We start from the raw sequence: 13,793 nt of genomic DNA, 5'->3' as shown, positions 1-13,793 counted from the left end.
ATATCCGAACCGTACTGCGCCTACTCCACTAACGAGTCTAGGGCAGTGCGCCTACGCCTACTCCCTAACCCTAAGCCCTAGCCTTAACCCTAACCCTAACCCTAACCATATCAGATAGTTACCAGGGTATGTTCGGCGGTATACCGGACCGTACCCAGGGTACGCTTCGCCCGCAATACACAGGGAGACATAGACCCTATCAGCCCTATTGCGCCATTGCCTTGCTCTCTGCATAAAGTAACGCAATACACTATCAAGCATATATACTCGCGGGACCGCGTCCCTGCACCAGACGCTCTGTCACCCGTGTGGGCGGGCGTTCCTTCTTTTCTTACCGTGCACATGCCACTCCTTTCTTGTCCAGAATATGTCCGAGAGGTACAGAGTAGCAGTTCCAGCCGACTGCGACGTCGGCCGCTGCGGCGACCATCGCAATATCTACAAGATTATAACTGTAACGAGGAACGATACACGAAGCAACGCTTGATGAATATATGCACTGCTGAAATGTGCATGAATTCATTCTGGGTCGCAGCCCCCGCGCGTGCGTTACTGGGCGTGTTGTCGCCAGATCGATAGGCAATTGTGAACGCCGAGAGAGAGAAGAGTGGGGGAGAGAGAGAGAGGAGAGAGCAGAGAGAGAGAGGAGGGGAGGAGAAGAGACAGGAGGAGAAGAGAGAGAGAGGGGGGAGGGAGAGAAAGGGAGGGAGGGGGAGGGAGAGGAGTGAAAAAGACAGAGAAAGAGCGAAGAGAGAGAGAAAGAGATGAGAGGGAGAGAGAGAGAGGAGAGAGGAAAAGGGACGTGGGAGGAGAGAAGAAGAGGAGAGGAGATGAGAGGAGAGTCGACGAGCGCGCGAGAGAGAGAGAGAGAGAGAGGAGACGAGAGAGAGAGAGCGAAAAGACGAGAGGAAAGAGAAAGATGAGAGAAAGAGAGGAGAAGAGAGACTCCGAGAAGACGCATGAGAAAGGGAGGAGAGAGAGAGACGAGAAGAGACGATGAAAGAGGAGAGTGAGACCGAGATGAGAGATGGGGAGAGCGAAGAGCAGAGCGAGAGAGAAAGAGGAGAGAGAGAGAGAGAACCGAAGCCGAGAGGGAGAGACGAATGAGAGAGAGAGAAGAGAGGAGACGAGGAGAGAGAGAGAGACGAGAAGAGCGAGAGAGAGAGCAGTGAGGACGCAGACGACGAGAGAACGCGAGAGAGACGAAGAGAGAGAAAGGAGCAGGGGACGATATAGTAGTATCCTAGATATATGCTCTGAGCGCGAACGCGGTGGCGGGAGGGCGCACTTGATTCGGTTGCCAATGAGTTTATCAGAAGAATACCTGGCTACAGTACACGTCAATTGAGCGCTGTCGCTCTGCGGCACTTGTTATTTTTTTTATTTCTTCTGGCAGACACGACTACATTGGAGAATGTTTAGTCACACTGAGGGAACTTTCTAAAGGCTCTAGCGCCAGTAATGTGTTTGATGTAAGTCTACCTATATATAATTTACATAGTCAGCCATGACTCTTCTGTATACATCTATGTTTATTTCTTTAAAATGAGTCTTTTTCCAATTAATGTTTTATTTTCCTGAACATTTAGAAGTCAAAAATAATGTTTACAATATTAGAATTATCCGCAGTGTAAAATTTGTTCATGTTTTCAGTGTGTAAATTCGGCGAAGCAGAAGAAGAAGAAAGGTTACAAAAACTCAGGAACGGTGAGACTTCAATTGTGGCTTAATCCATGCTATTACGTTTCTCAATATTATGTCAATCGATCAATATCTGCGATCATCCATATTCTACTGAAAACTGTAGAATGTTACACATCTGGTAGTCAATTGCAAGCATCTATAAATTGAGAATAGATTTATTTTTGATTATAGAAAACAATGTACATGTGGTGACTGACTGCATATCTATAATTATTACGATTTCAGATAGAGCTCATGCAGTGTACTATTGTCCAAGCCTACAGTTTCTTGGACTTTGTCAAGGGAGGGTAGGTGTCATTTCAAACAAAAACATCTTAACTGAACTGCCTTAACTAAGTTTACTGAAAATATCTATGACTTTCATACATAACATTTACAACGCATGCACGCTCACAAACCACACACGCTCACTCATGCATACAGGCACAAACACACAGCCTATACATACGGTATGTTTGCAGCTTTTGCATGTAATATATTGTAATTTACGATGAACACAAACGAACACACACACACACACTCACCAACTATCTGTCGATTTTCTCCAATCTCTCTCCGGAGAGGTAGCCATTTTTTATGCCGACCTACTGCTGCAAGTACTTACTCTCTATTTAGAAAATATAATTTCACCAAAATACCATTTCATTCTGGTATATTGGTACATTGGGCTGCTGGACATATAACTGCATATGTAGTACACACATCGCCATCTATTGGCCAACTTAAAATTGAGCAGTGTTACATCAGTCAGGGCATTCAATCATTGCTAAAGAGAGGCAATAGAACTATTGTTTTATGTATATTTTGTTGAGTTTATACTTTTAAGTTTGAAAGCACATATATATATCCTGTCAGTGATGTTATATAAAAGTCATAGGGTGCATAGCCGTGCAAAATTTTTCTGCAGCATAGTGGAAGATCTGTGATTGCGGATTCCAAATAAAATAATATTTTCTTAATATTATACGTTTAAAATATAGACAAAATGCTCCTCGCAAGGGTGGCGCTAGATAGATGTAAGGTGGCTACAGCCGATGCCCCTCTCATCGCACTGTTAGGGTAAATCGTCCGTAAATCGTCACGGAACATTCAATGAGAAAAGTCTGTAGTCGCTCTTCATCTGTAGCGCTCTGCTGATCGCAAAAACTTATGAAAATAATCAGGAAGATGTAGGGTGCAACCCTCTTCACATGTACATAGGTTCAAGAGCATGTGAGATTGCATTAGATAAATAGACAGCATCAACCAACGACATCTGTTCTGACGACAGAGCTAAACGACCATGTAACCCAAAATATCATCAAATTTTGCAAGCAGGGGGCGCCACATGACGGACATGCGTGGGTGTTTATTTATGAGTGATATAAACATGAAGCAGGAACTTGTGTAAACTCGGTGCAGCTTTGCGAAATACTTTGCTCAATTACATTAATACATCGATAAATATGGCAGGTTTTATGCCAGCATTCAACGCGGGATCTGCGGCTATTCCAGCAACAAAAGTGGAATTATCTATATCATGCAGGTATTAATTAATTATGAACTTATTAAATTGGTTTGTCTGTCGTTACGTATAAACACGTAGGCCATGGGGTGAGTAACAACGCAAACATGGGGTGATACTCCATTTAATAGGAGTGTTCCCAATGAATATATATGGTCATGGTCATATATTAGTTTGTGGTTTAATGTCATTTAGGTTAGGGTTAGGGTTAGGATTATCAATCATTAATCATTAATCATTAATTATATCAAAGTTGGGAACACTCCGAATGGAGCGTTAGCCCAAACATGGGTATACATAAAAAGATTTTACTACTGATGCTGACAGTGATAGCGAAATTACAAAGTGTTTATAGTCCCCCCGTACATACACACTAATGGAGGTGTCATTAGGTTAGGGTTATACCACAGCCCACAGGCACTTGGAACGTCTCAATTAAAAAAAAAGAAGGTAAATAAACACGAAATGTATTTACTACCAGTCTTAATGTTTCTCTACTCTATTTCTCCTATTATTGCCGATAATTACCCATAAATGCCGGTCAAATGCTCATCTGCAACACATAAGTACACCACGTACACGCCCTTGTCCGGAAATGCAGACGTTATAACTCCGCTTTGCTAATCTGAGGGTGCGAGTTTATCCCATTACTGCATGGGGTCTGCGTCGGCTCGAACTACACACGCCGCCCTTAGATACAATACTGTAACCCAAACACAGATAGGGGGTTACATTATTGTATCTGTGTTTGGGTTACATTATTGTATCACATTATTGTATCTAGCCCGCCCTGTGCACAAACAACATGAATAAGAGAGTTCATTTTTCTTATTCTCTCTTATTCATGTTGTTTGTGCACAGGGCGGGCGTGCGGTGTACTTGTGTGTTGCAGATGAGCATTTGACAGGCATTTACGGGTAATTATCAGCAATAATAGGCAAAATAGAGTAGAGAAACATTAAGACTTTGGTAGTAAATACATTTTGTGTTTACATTATTTTTTTTTAACCCTAACCCTAACCAGGGTACGTTCCGGCAGTACCCTGGGGGACATAGACCCTATGAGCTGTATTATACGTGAGTCCTAGGAGTGAGCTGTAACGTATATTAATACACTAACAGGGGTAGAAATTAACATTTGAACAAGGGAGTCCAACGGACTCCCTGCCCTCAAAAAGAGGGAGTCCGCAGCAAAATGAGGGAGTCCGCAGTCTGAGGTTCAAAATTAAAGATATTAAGAATAATGCATGTGCTTATTTTTAAGATTCATGCAGTTGCACGTCTGCCAATTTTCTTTGGACATTAGCTGAAAAAATACAGTAATTCTGCGAGGCCGTGCTTCGGAGCGAACTAGTTAGTATGGCAGAATTTTCAGGGACTCATACGGACTCCTGCATATGTCAAATCAGGGAGTTCGACAGTAAATCAGGGAGTATTTGACTCCGGACTCCCGTTAATTTTGCACCCTGCACTAATACAGGGGCGTAACAAACTCCTTGAGCCTGGGGAAGTCTAATAAATGACCAATGGTGACACATGCAGCAGTTAAATGGGTTAATTGTAACTTATTCAGGCTGGTACGTGTAGGCGTGGCTATATAATATGATTCTGTGTGTTTATAATCGTAGACCTACACATTCATCACAATCGCGCAATGTTTTTGACGACATAAATCTTCATTTTTTCATCTTTTAGGAATCTGGTAGACATGGACGTATTTTCAAAATCGGATCCAAGTAAGTCTATCGGCATGGCAGTGAGTAATTGTTTCAAATGATATGTTTTCCGTAAGTTTATTGTACGTTTTAATGTTGAGTACATGAGCTAACATGTCGATATATTGTTTTCTTCCAGTGGTTGTGCTGTATATAAAAGAGTTTGGATCACAGACGTTTAAGGAGGTGAGAGCGCAGCACGAAATCGCACACGTATCAGGCGCTACGTAACTCGACGACAGACGTACAGAAACCTATGAAGAAATGAAAGGACAACATATACGGCTCTAGCATAGATCCATTGTTGGCAGCAGTAATTTCGAGTAGTCGAAGCATATATGCTATAGTACTTGTACTAGTTACCAATAGGTGGCACTACATGCAATGGATAGAAAGGTAGAAGAAATCAGAGGGTGCTAATTGCTGTTTTAAACGTGGCAGTAGGTGTGTTTATCGCATGTCAATTCCTAGGTGTAAATCCGTAGAATCACAAGAACATGGTTACTATGAGCAGCTAATGCCACCTGGTAGTGGAAAACGTCTGCTTATACTATATACACTAGGTGCCACATGGTATCTCCCTCTCACCTTAATGGTGCTGGAATAAAGCATGTTCTGTTATAAACTTGTTACACTTGGCAGGTTGGTCGGACTGAGACGATAAACGACAACTTGAACCCTGATTTTGCGAAGAAGTTCATTGTGGATTATTTCTTTGAAGAATCCCAAAAGCTGAAATTCGAAGTGTAAGTGCTGTATATATATATATATATAATTCTAGGCAGTACCAGCTAGAAAGTTCGCTATCAAAATGGTGATTTCATGCTGTCAGTAGGATTTTTCACTTACTACACATTCATGTTTGTGGATTTCATCATGGAGGTAGTTTGCGACATTGAGAACTTCTTAATTGATTATTATCAACTATTTATATTCCAGATATGATGTGGACAGTGCAAGTAGAAACTTGCGTGAGCATGTAAGTAAATCCAACCTCTTACTTGATCACTGCACAACGTTAGGCACAATAGGAGATTGGAGAAAGTAAAAGTAGAATTTGCACGATTCCGTCAGCTTTCTAGTATGAGATGCTAACTGGTTAGAATGTCACAGCACGTGAGCGTAGCACACATGCGATGGTACTGCGTTTCAGGCATGTCAGTACAGCATAATCATGCTTTTGCATTGCATGGAAAGTGGTTGGCAGTCAGCAAAAGTCAAATGGTGTAGCTCAGATTTACACATGTTATCGGCATTCTAATTCAAAGATTTAATACAGTAGTTTAACGAAGTAAAAGCAATGTTAAACACTGAAAATGATCTGCTGTAAGCTCATGTAGAGTGAGGTCAATGCGAAAAAACAATTGTGTGAAAATTGTATTAATCTACATCGTTTCTCTTGAGATTGACTCAGTGTTTAGCATTCTTTGTTAGCCTAGCTAGCTATTCATCTAGCAATATATGCAAATGATAAAGTGGCAGAAAATCGTAATCACAATCACTAAAAAGTATCGTCATCATCATCATCTTCATCATCATCATCATCATCATCGTCATCATCGTCATCATCGTTAAACATGTCTAATCGGTGACTATCGTCGACATATAACCTTTAACTTCACCACATGCCTCGCATGCGGTTCTTCCTCTCTCTCTCTCTCTCTGACCCGCTGCCAGGATTTCCTCGGATCGTTGGAGTGCACGCTGGCGCAGGTTGTCACAGAGGCAGTGCTGAGGAAGCCGCTACAGGGTCCGATGAAAAACAGCGGCGCCATCATTGGTGAGCGCCATCTGGCGGGCTTTTCCCACGATCGGGAAGCGAGGTCGACACAATGGAGTGTGTCCCGGAAGATTCCCCCTCCGCATTGTTTCGCGTCCTGTGAAAACTAACTGCGCGTCTTAGATAGCGGACTAACAGAATGTTGCGTTAACGTTTGAAGTGAGTCGTAATTCGGAGTTGGTCGATCGTCTCGTGTGAGAATAAAAGGTTCCGTGGCTGTTTCTCGAAGGTAAAATCTGTCGCAGTTATGTGAAATGCGTTTGTACATAATATCAGGAGTAGATAATAGGGAAGGAGTGTGACATCAATAAACAAGGGAAATTCGTCATTTACTAGCCTTATAATACCTATGATTTACTACGCGTAACTCATCCAACTTGAGCTCAAATCGTACACAGTATCAGGTGAACGAAACATTGTAAATGTGGGAGAGACATTGTACTGATGAGAGAGATGGAAAAATCCTCCACACAAAACATTTGCGACGAACAACCCGGCTCACGTCTCACCCCCCCTCTCTCCTCGTCTGCTTTCAGTTTGTGCCGTACCGTCAGTTCACGGGCAACACAACGGCGCAGGGCGTCGAGATGAACAAGGCACGTCTCGCGAAGGAGGTCCTCGCCGAGATTCCCGACCAGATCACGTCGTTCATGAAGAAGCAGAACGTGAAACCGCGCCCGCCGCTGCAGCGACAGCCCACGCTACCGACCGCGCCCATGTAGCGCCACCTACCGACCGCGCCCATGTAGCGCCCCCTACCGACCAACGTGAAACCGCGCCCACCACTGCAGCGACAACCCACGCTACCGACCGCGCCCATGTAGCGCCACCTACCGGCCAATGCTACCAACGGCAACCAGATAGCTGTTATCCATCAGTACACGTTACCGTGTAGAAAGTTGGTTACATCAACAGTAGTGCGACTTGCTAGGGTAAATGTTATCGGCGCTGCCCGTACAGGGCGTGCCGTTGCCTTTGATAGTAGTGCAGAGATGCCAACCACTACGATTTATCCGTATTTTATACGAATTTCTATTTCTTTTGCACGACTACGACCAGTTTGTATCAAACTACGAATTTCACTGTGATAAAAAAAAAATTTTGACCCCCAGAATGCAGGAAATTGCATCTCAGAATCAAAAATTTTTCCGGGGGGCATGCCGGACCCCCCTAGCAAACTCGGGTCACTACGTGACCCTCGAACTACTAATTTGATGGCCAGAAACTACAGATTGCTTCAAATATGTGTTGGCATCTCTGGTAGTGTTGCTTGCCTTTGCAGTTTGTTCTAACCGTAGCGTAGCTGGTGCATCGATTTTTTATCGGTTGATTGGCAAATTGATCGAATCATGGTGAGCGACATTTCAGGGGTTATTATGTATTTTTAGTCGAGAACTAATATTGCTGAATGCAATTATATAACTGTGTTGTTGTACCCATACAAATCATTTGTGTCAAATGTCTCGCTTTTGTGGTTCGTTTCCCTGAAAGTATTTTACACGTATGTGTTTTTTTTATTTAATATTGTTTAGTTGTACGCATTAAGAAATCACTTTATTTCCATTTACACAGTTCAATGATGTCGGTATCAAGGATATCAATGCATCAAAATTTATATTGGAGTTTATCGGAGATTTTCTATTTTATTTTAATTGTTGCCATTCCCTTGTATATATGTTGACACCAGTTGTATCCGGAATGTGCACCCATGCAGCTATCATGATACAACGTATTTGTGTGTGCATGTAAAGTTTTTAACTTTTTAACTGTCGTGTAGTAGTATTTTTGGTTGGTCCGAGTCTAAATAGAACAGCGCTGGGCTAATTCCACTTGTTCTCTCCATTCTAAATGCATAGATGCAGGTGATGTATATATGTACTGTTGGCGACACCTCACGTAGGTAGATATAGTAATGTTATCGTTACATAGTTATTTTAAAACATGGAGTATTATGGGAATATTAGAGTATTACTGATGTGATTGTCACACGTGGAGATGACTAGTGATTTTTCCTCTGCATATCATGAGAAATTTGCAAGAGCTTCCGTCACATTTATCCCGTACATGTGGTGAATGCTGTGAATCACTGTTGTAGACTAGTTATGGAGTTACTGCATTAACTGTTAATGAAATTACGAATGCAGGTCACATGTATAATTCTGCATCAAAACTGACACCTCATCTACTTTGTGCCGAAATTTTGCTACTGCAATTGAAACCTTGAACTTTGAGGACTAACAGAAATAACTACTTTTTAACATATGAGAAGTTTGTAGGATAAAAACAGCATTTGTAAAGAGGTTGATTACCGTTTTCATCGTTTGCCATCTTTTAATGTCAAACAAATTATTTCTCTTAAAAAAACGTACTTTTTAAAAATAAAATTTATCTGTATATCAATATCAATATAATGTGGTTATCAGGTAAGATTCCACTATATTTCTTATTATCACACTGTTTATATATATGTACGTGTGTGTGCGTGCGTGCGTGCGTGCGTGCGTGCGTGCATAATCATACTGTGCGCACATGCATATACGGTTGCGTTTCTTACACAACAAATGCTCAAATTAGGATTCGTGCCCTACTAAAATCTTATTCAAAAATGGTTTCCATATGCTAGATTAAGAATTCTGTATTGACACCTCCGAGGCCTGTTGTAATATGAAAAGCTCACTGTAACAGGTACATACAGAGTACTAACACACATGTCAGTATTGTTCCTAAATCTTTATCGTGTAAAAAAAATTTATTTAAAAAAATTTGGACACGGACGTTTCCGATTAAGATGTAAATGACACATATGACTTTCGCGCGATTTCCAAACTGACATTTGACACAAGCAACGACTCGGTCACGCGTGGAGAAACGGTGGTCCCGGCTCCGACGACGCATGATGTAGCGATCCAGTCGGCTTTCTCAATCCTGCGGGTACGCTCTGACGATGACGATGTCTTCCAGGGGACGGTCTCCCTGATCCGTCTCCACCAGCCCCATCTTGTTTAGCACGCCTATGCCCTGACTGATGCGTCCGAATATCGCGTGCTTGCCTGCAGACGTGTAGAGGGAGATGCGTGCATTAATATGGTGCAGTGATGTGCGGCCATGCTATGGTGTGGCACCATACTACCCTGTCACCATCCCACACGCACGCACACGCGCGCGCGCCACACTAACCACCATTCCACACACACCAGCACCAACCACTACCCAACACACACACCAGTACTAACCTTAGCTCCTCTCTCACACAGCATTACATAATGTGAAACGATGACTGCTATAGAGAGTCAGAGCTAGGCAAAGGTTAGAGAGAGAGAGAGAGAGAGAGATAGGGAGAAAGAGCGAGAGAGAGCGAGAAAGAGAGACAGAGAGACAGAGACAGAGACAGAGACACAGAGACAGAGACAGAGACACAGAGACAGAGACAGAGAGCGAGAGAGAATGAGACAGAGAGACAGAGAGACAGAGACACCTACCATCCAGCCACTGTGTGGGAGCTAGCGTGATGAAGAACTGGCTGCCGTTGGTGTTGGGTCCTGAGTTGGCCATCGACAGTATTCCGGCACCAGTATGCTTCAGCGCCGGATGAATCTCGTCCGCAAACACCTTGCCATAGATGGAGGCGCCACCTCTACCTGTGAGAACAGACGGCGGAGGAGGAGTCTTACAAGAAATGGCAAGCTGAACGCGTCGAGTATGCTAACCAATTAACTCACGTGCAGTCTGGACCCTGAGACTCCCCCCACACTCTCCAACTTTGTTCTCGTTCCTGTCCCTGAGGTGGGGCAAAGTGCAGCACAGGTAAAGCTATTGTGGCTGCAGCTCTTTTCTCTACGAATCGCTACTACACACCTGTGGCAGAGCGAAGGGTTATATACGTGGGTAGAGCTACATGGATACCTGTGCGCGTCCGGATCGTGTACTCATGGTAGCAGCTCTCTGCTACTACACACCTGTGGCAGAGCAAAGGGTTACGTGAGTAGAGCTACACGGATACCTGTGGCGGTCGGATCTCCGGCCTGCACCATGAAGTCAGTGATGATGCGATGGAACTTGGTGTTGCCGTAATAACCTCGGCGTGCGAGCTCCGCAAAGTTACGACAGGTGTTCGGAGCGTGGTGCCAGTACAGTTCTACCACCATCCCGCCCATCCTGTAAGAGCGCAAAAAGCCACGTTTGGCAATAATACAATGTCTGTGTACATGTACAAGCATGTGTATGTTCATTGTATGTTCATTGATGATTGCATGTTCTTTTGTGACCAAACAAGCCGGCATTCATGAGATACTTCAGACTTTAGGACACTCTTAGTCTGAAATAAAGTATATAAACGACGGAATGTGTATACACGAATACATGGTTGTATACCAAGAAAATGGAAATGATTGAACAAAATGGTGTCGGTAACGATTGACCAAACAAAGAAGCTTTGTTACTAAATGATTGAACAAAATGGTGTCGGTAACGATTGACCAAACGTAAAAGCTCCTCTGGTGAGCAAACGAACTAGGGAGCGTCGCTAATGAATGACGGAACGAAAAGCTGGTGGTAACAAATGTGCTGACGTTTGTATGTGTTGGCCAGTGTGTGTGCAATGTCTTCCGTGGGGTTACCTTTGTTTACATGTCGGGGGTTTTCGTGAGAAATTCGAAAGCGGGCGATCGCATTGTGTTTTGACGTTTTCCAGCGACCAGCTGTTTCCGGCGTTGGGCTTCGGAGCGAGACTGCCACCAGAGGGCCGCGTGTCGCACGAGTTCTTCCTGGTACGTTTACAATGTACAGCGTTGATGAATTTGCCTGGAGTCTCATTTCATTCCACCATAGCTGCTTTCTTGTTGCATCTTATGCACAATATATACACACTCATATGTTTTATTGAACGACGTTTCACTCAAAGTTGGAATTAACTGTTGAATCGACTGTTCGATTTTTTGTATTATGCTTTCATTATCTGCACGTATATGCTCATCAGTAACGGTGATTGCGTGTCCGTACCTATAGTATACAAGTGTACTAAAGTACTACGGAGTATAAACTAATAGTGTGTAGATAATGGGTAAAATTTTGCTGGCATGCGATGTCTCATTCGTTCTTTCTCTGTCAAGAATGGGAACCCGGAGAACCCGTATTGTCAGGGAATCGATGGCGTGTTGGCTGCGTATCAACAGGCACTGCACACAGTACAACTGTACGGACCCACCAACTTTGCACCGGTTATCAATCACGTGTCCAGGTAGCGCCACTCATCCCCTAGCACCCACGGAATGCTCTCGTGTTTTGCCGTAGATTGAAATGAAATACGTCAGGACTTTTTTTGGTTGTTTTAAAGTTGGTCGATTTCTTTTCACTCTGCCACGTGTTTTGAGCATTTGAAATAGGCAGCTGTTCCCGGTCGAGTTTCTTATTACTATTATTATTATTATTATTATTGTTGTTGTTGTTGTTGTTGTTGTTGTTGTTGTTGTTGTTATCATTATTATTATCGCTGTTATTATTAGGTGAGTTTTATCAGCTTGGGGTTCCCAGGTTTGGTTCTACCCGACGCACTCGCATTTTACGTACGCCGCGCAGCGCTTCATTAATTACAGACGTCAATAATTACACGCTCGTTAATCACACACTCGTTAATTACGTGCTCCTTAATGACACGCTCGTTAATCACACACTCGTTGCACTGTCGCTCACTCGTCGAGGCGGTGTGGCTCGCAGGGAGATTGCGGTGGGCGTGCGTGCGTGGGGGGGGGCATACCAGCTGTATGCCGGTATGCCGGTATGTAGCTGTGTGCCGGGTCAAAGGTTATCTCGCCGAGTGTTGCGTTGATGTCCAATCTCCCTGCGAGCCACACCGCCTCGACGAGTGAGCGACAGTGCGTTAGTAGCTGCCTTTTGTTTGCAAGTTCGGCGGGGAATACTTTTCGATTGATGGCCAAAGAATGGATAATCGTGTCGTACGTTTTAGTCTGTATCTCCGGATTGCTTGTGTATATGAGGAAACGATTTTGCACGATGCTAGGCGAATGTACTGTGTACGATTTGGGCTCAAGTTGGATGAGTTACGCGTAGTAAATCGTAGGTATTATAAGGCTAGTAAATGACGAATTTTCCTTGTTTATTGATGTCACACTCCTTCCCTATTATCTACTCCTGATAATATACTTATGCCTTTATTTTTTAAAGCAGTGTCATCTGAGGAGGTATCCACCTGCAAGGTACGTAGGTAGAGCCACTAATGTGCATGCGTATGTGTGTGTGTGTGTATGTGCGCGCGTGCGTGCGTGCGTGCGCGCGCGCGCGCGCGTGTGTGCGCGTGTGTGTGTGTGTGTGTGTGCGTGCGTGCGTGCGTGCGTGCGTGTGCGTGTACAAGTGCTGTAAACTTTGTTATTGTCTGAGCATGTCTGTGGGGAGGGGGTGTAATCAGTGTGTAGTTTTTTCCTGTGAATTTCATTTGTAAAGTGTATGCCAATGTGGTGTTGATTAAGTTTTTACTGTGCAGCATTTTGCAACGGTGTTTGATGGGTTTAAGATCACTGCTATACTTATAAAAGCCACCGTGATTTGGCGATTTTCTGTTGTTGTATTTTGCGAAACTTTGACGGCAGGAGGAGGTAACGCTGCGATTCAACGCAAAGAAACTCGACAAGAAAGATTTCTTCGGAAAGTCTGATCCTTTTCTTTCCTTCCACAAGGCAATGGAGGATGGCAGGTGGGGGTTCCCCCATTTATTCCTATAAAGTTAAATGTTTCTTCTGATGTTGAGCATTTAGGAATGCGTATAAGTGAAGCAGATTCTCATGTCATCAGATCGCAATATTAGTACTTATATCATATATAATGTATTATATAATAATATGGAATTACTACTTATTACGTAGTATGTGCTATGGTGGAAACACCAGAGTAATGAAAACGTGGCAAACTGTGTTGAGAACAAAACATGGGTAGCTAGGGGAATATATGTTTTCAGCGATGATTGTATGTTTACATGATTATAATTATATACAGTTACAGATATACAGTACTGTTACAGATATACAGTACAGTTACAGATATACAGTACTGTTACAGATATACAGTACTGTTACAGATA

At 43.3% G+C, this 13,793-nt stretch overlaps 3 protein-coding genes across 4 annotated transcripts in view; 1 reads left to right on the top strand and 2 right to left on the bottom strand.

Annotated features, from left to right (window-relative positions):
• LOC106814960 (6-phosphofructo-2-kinase/fructose-2,6-bisphosphatase-like) overlaps positions 1-420 on the bottom strand; it is a 47,148-nt gene extending 46,728 nt beyond the window's left edge. Inside the window, exon 1 of the mRNA XM_014819356.1 lies at positions 336-420. The gene's annotated coding sequence lies outside the window, so the exon portion shown is untranslated. The remainder of the gene's footprint in view (positions 1-335) is intronic.
• A 2,631-nt stretch (positions 421-3,051) lies between these two features.
• The window catches only part of LOC106814961 (copine-8-like), a gene marked incomplete at its 3' end in the record, with an annotated part of 14,653 nt that continues 3,911 nt past the window's right edge, over positions 3,052-13,793 (top strand). Inside the window, 8 exon segments of the mRNA XM_014819357.1 lie at positions 3,052-3,229; positions 4,904-4,944; positions 5,063-5,109; positions 5,566-5,669; positions 5,863-5,902; positions 6,601-6,703; positions 12,884-12,915; positions 13,306-13,409. Coding sequence (XP_014674843.1) covers positions 3,150-3,229; positions 4,904-4,944; positions 5,063-5,109; positions 5,566-5,669; positions 5,863-5,902; positions 6,601-6,703; positions 12,884-12,915; positions 13,306-13,409 — 551 coding nt within the window.
• Positions 9,009-13,793, bottom strand: part of LOC106814963 (peptidyl-prolyl cis-trans isomerase-like 1) — a 9,722-nt gene continuing 4,937 nt past the window's right edge. For both annotated transcript variants that reach the window (XM_014819358.1, XM_014819359.1), the window contains exons 2-4: positions 10,704-10,858; positions 10,183-10,341; positions 9,009-9,753 (exon numbers count right to left, since the gene is read on the bottom strand). In XM_014819358.1, coding sequence (XP_014674844.1) covers positions 9,623-9,753; positions 10,183-10,341; positions 10,704-10,858 — 445 coding nt within the window. In that variant the 3' untranslated portion in view covers positions 9,009-9,622. The remainder of the gene's footprint in view (positions 9,754-10,182; positions 10,342-10,703; positions 10,859-13,793) is intronic.

Source organism: Priapulus caudatus, unplaced genomic scaffold, assembly GCF_000485595.1.
Source record: "Priapulus caudatus unplaced genomic scaffold, Priapulus_caudatus-5.0.1 Scaffold1013, whole genome shotgun sequence".
NCBI classification, from domain to species: domain Eukaryota; kingdom Metazoa; phylum Priapulida; class Priapulimorpha; order Priapulimorphida; family Priapulidae; genus Priapulus; species Priapulus caudatus.
Note: the sequence above shows the minus strand (reverse complement) of the source record. Positions and strands in the feature narration are given on the sequence as shown.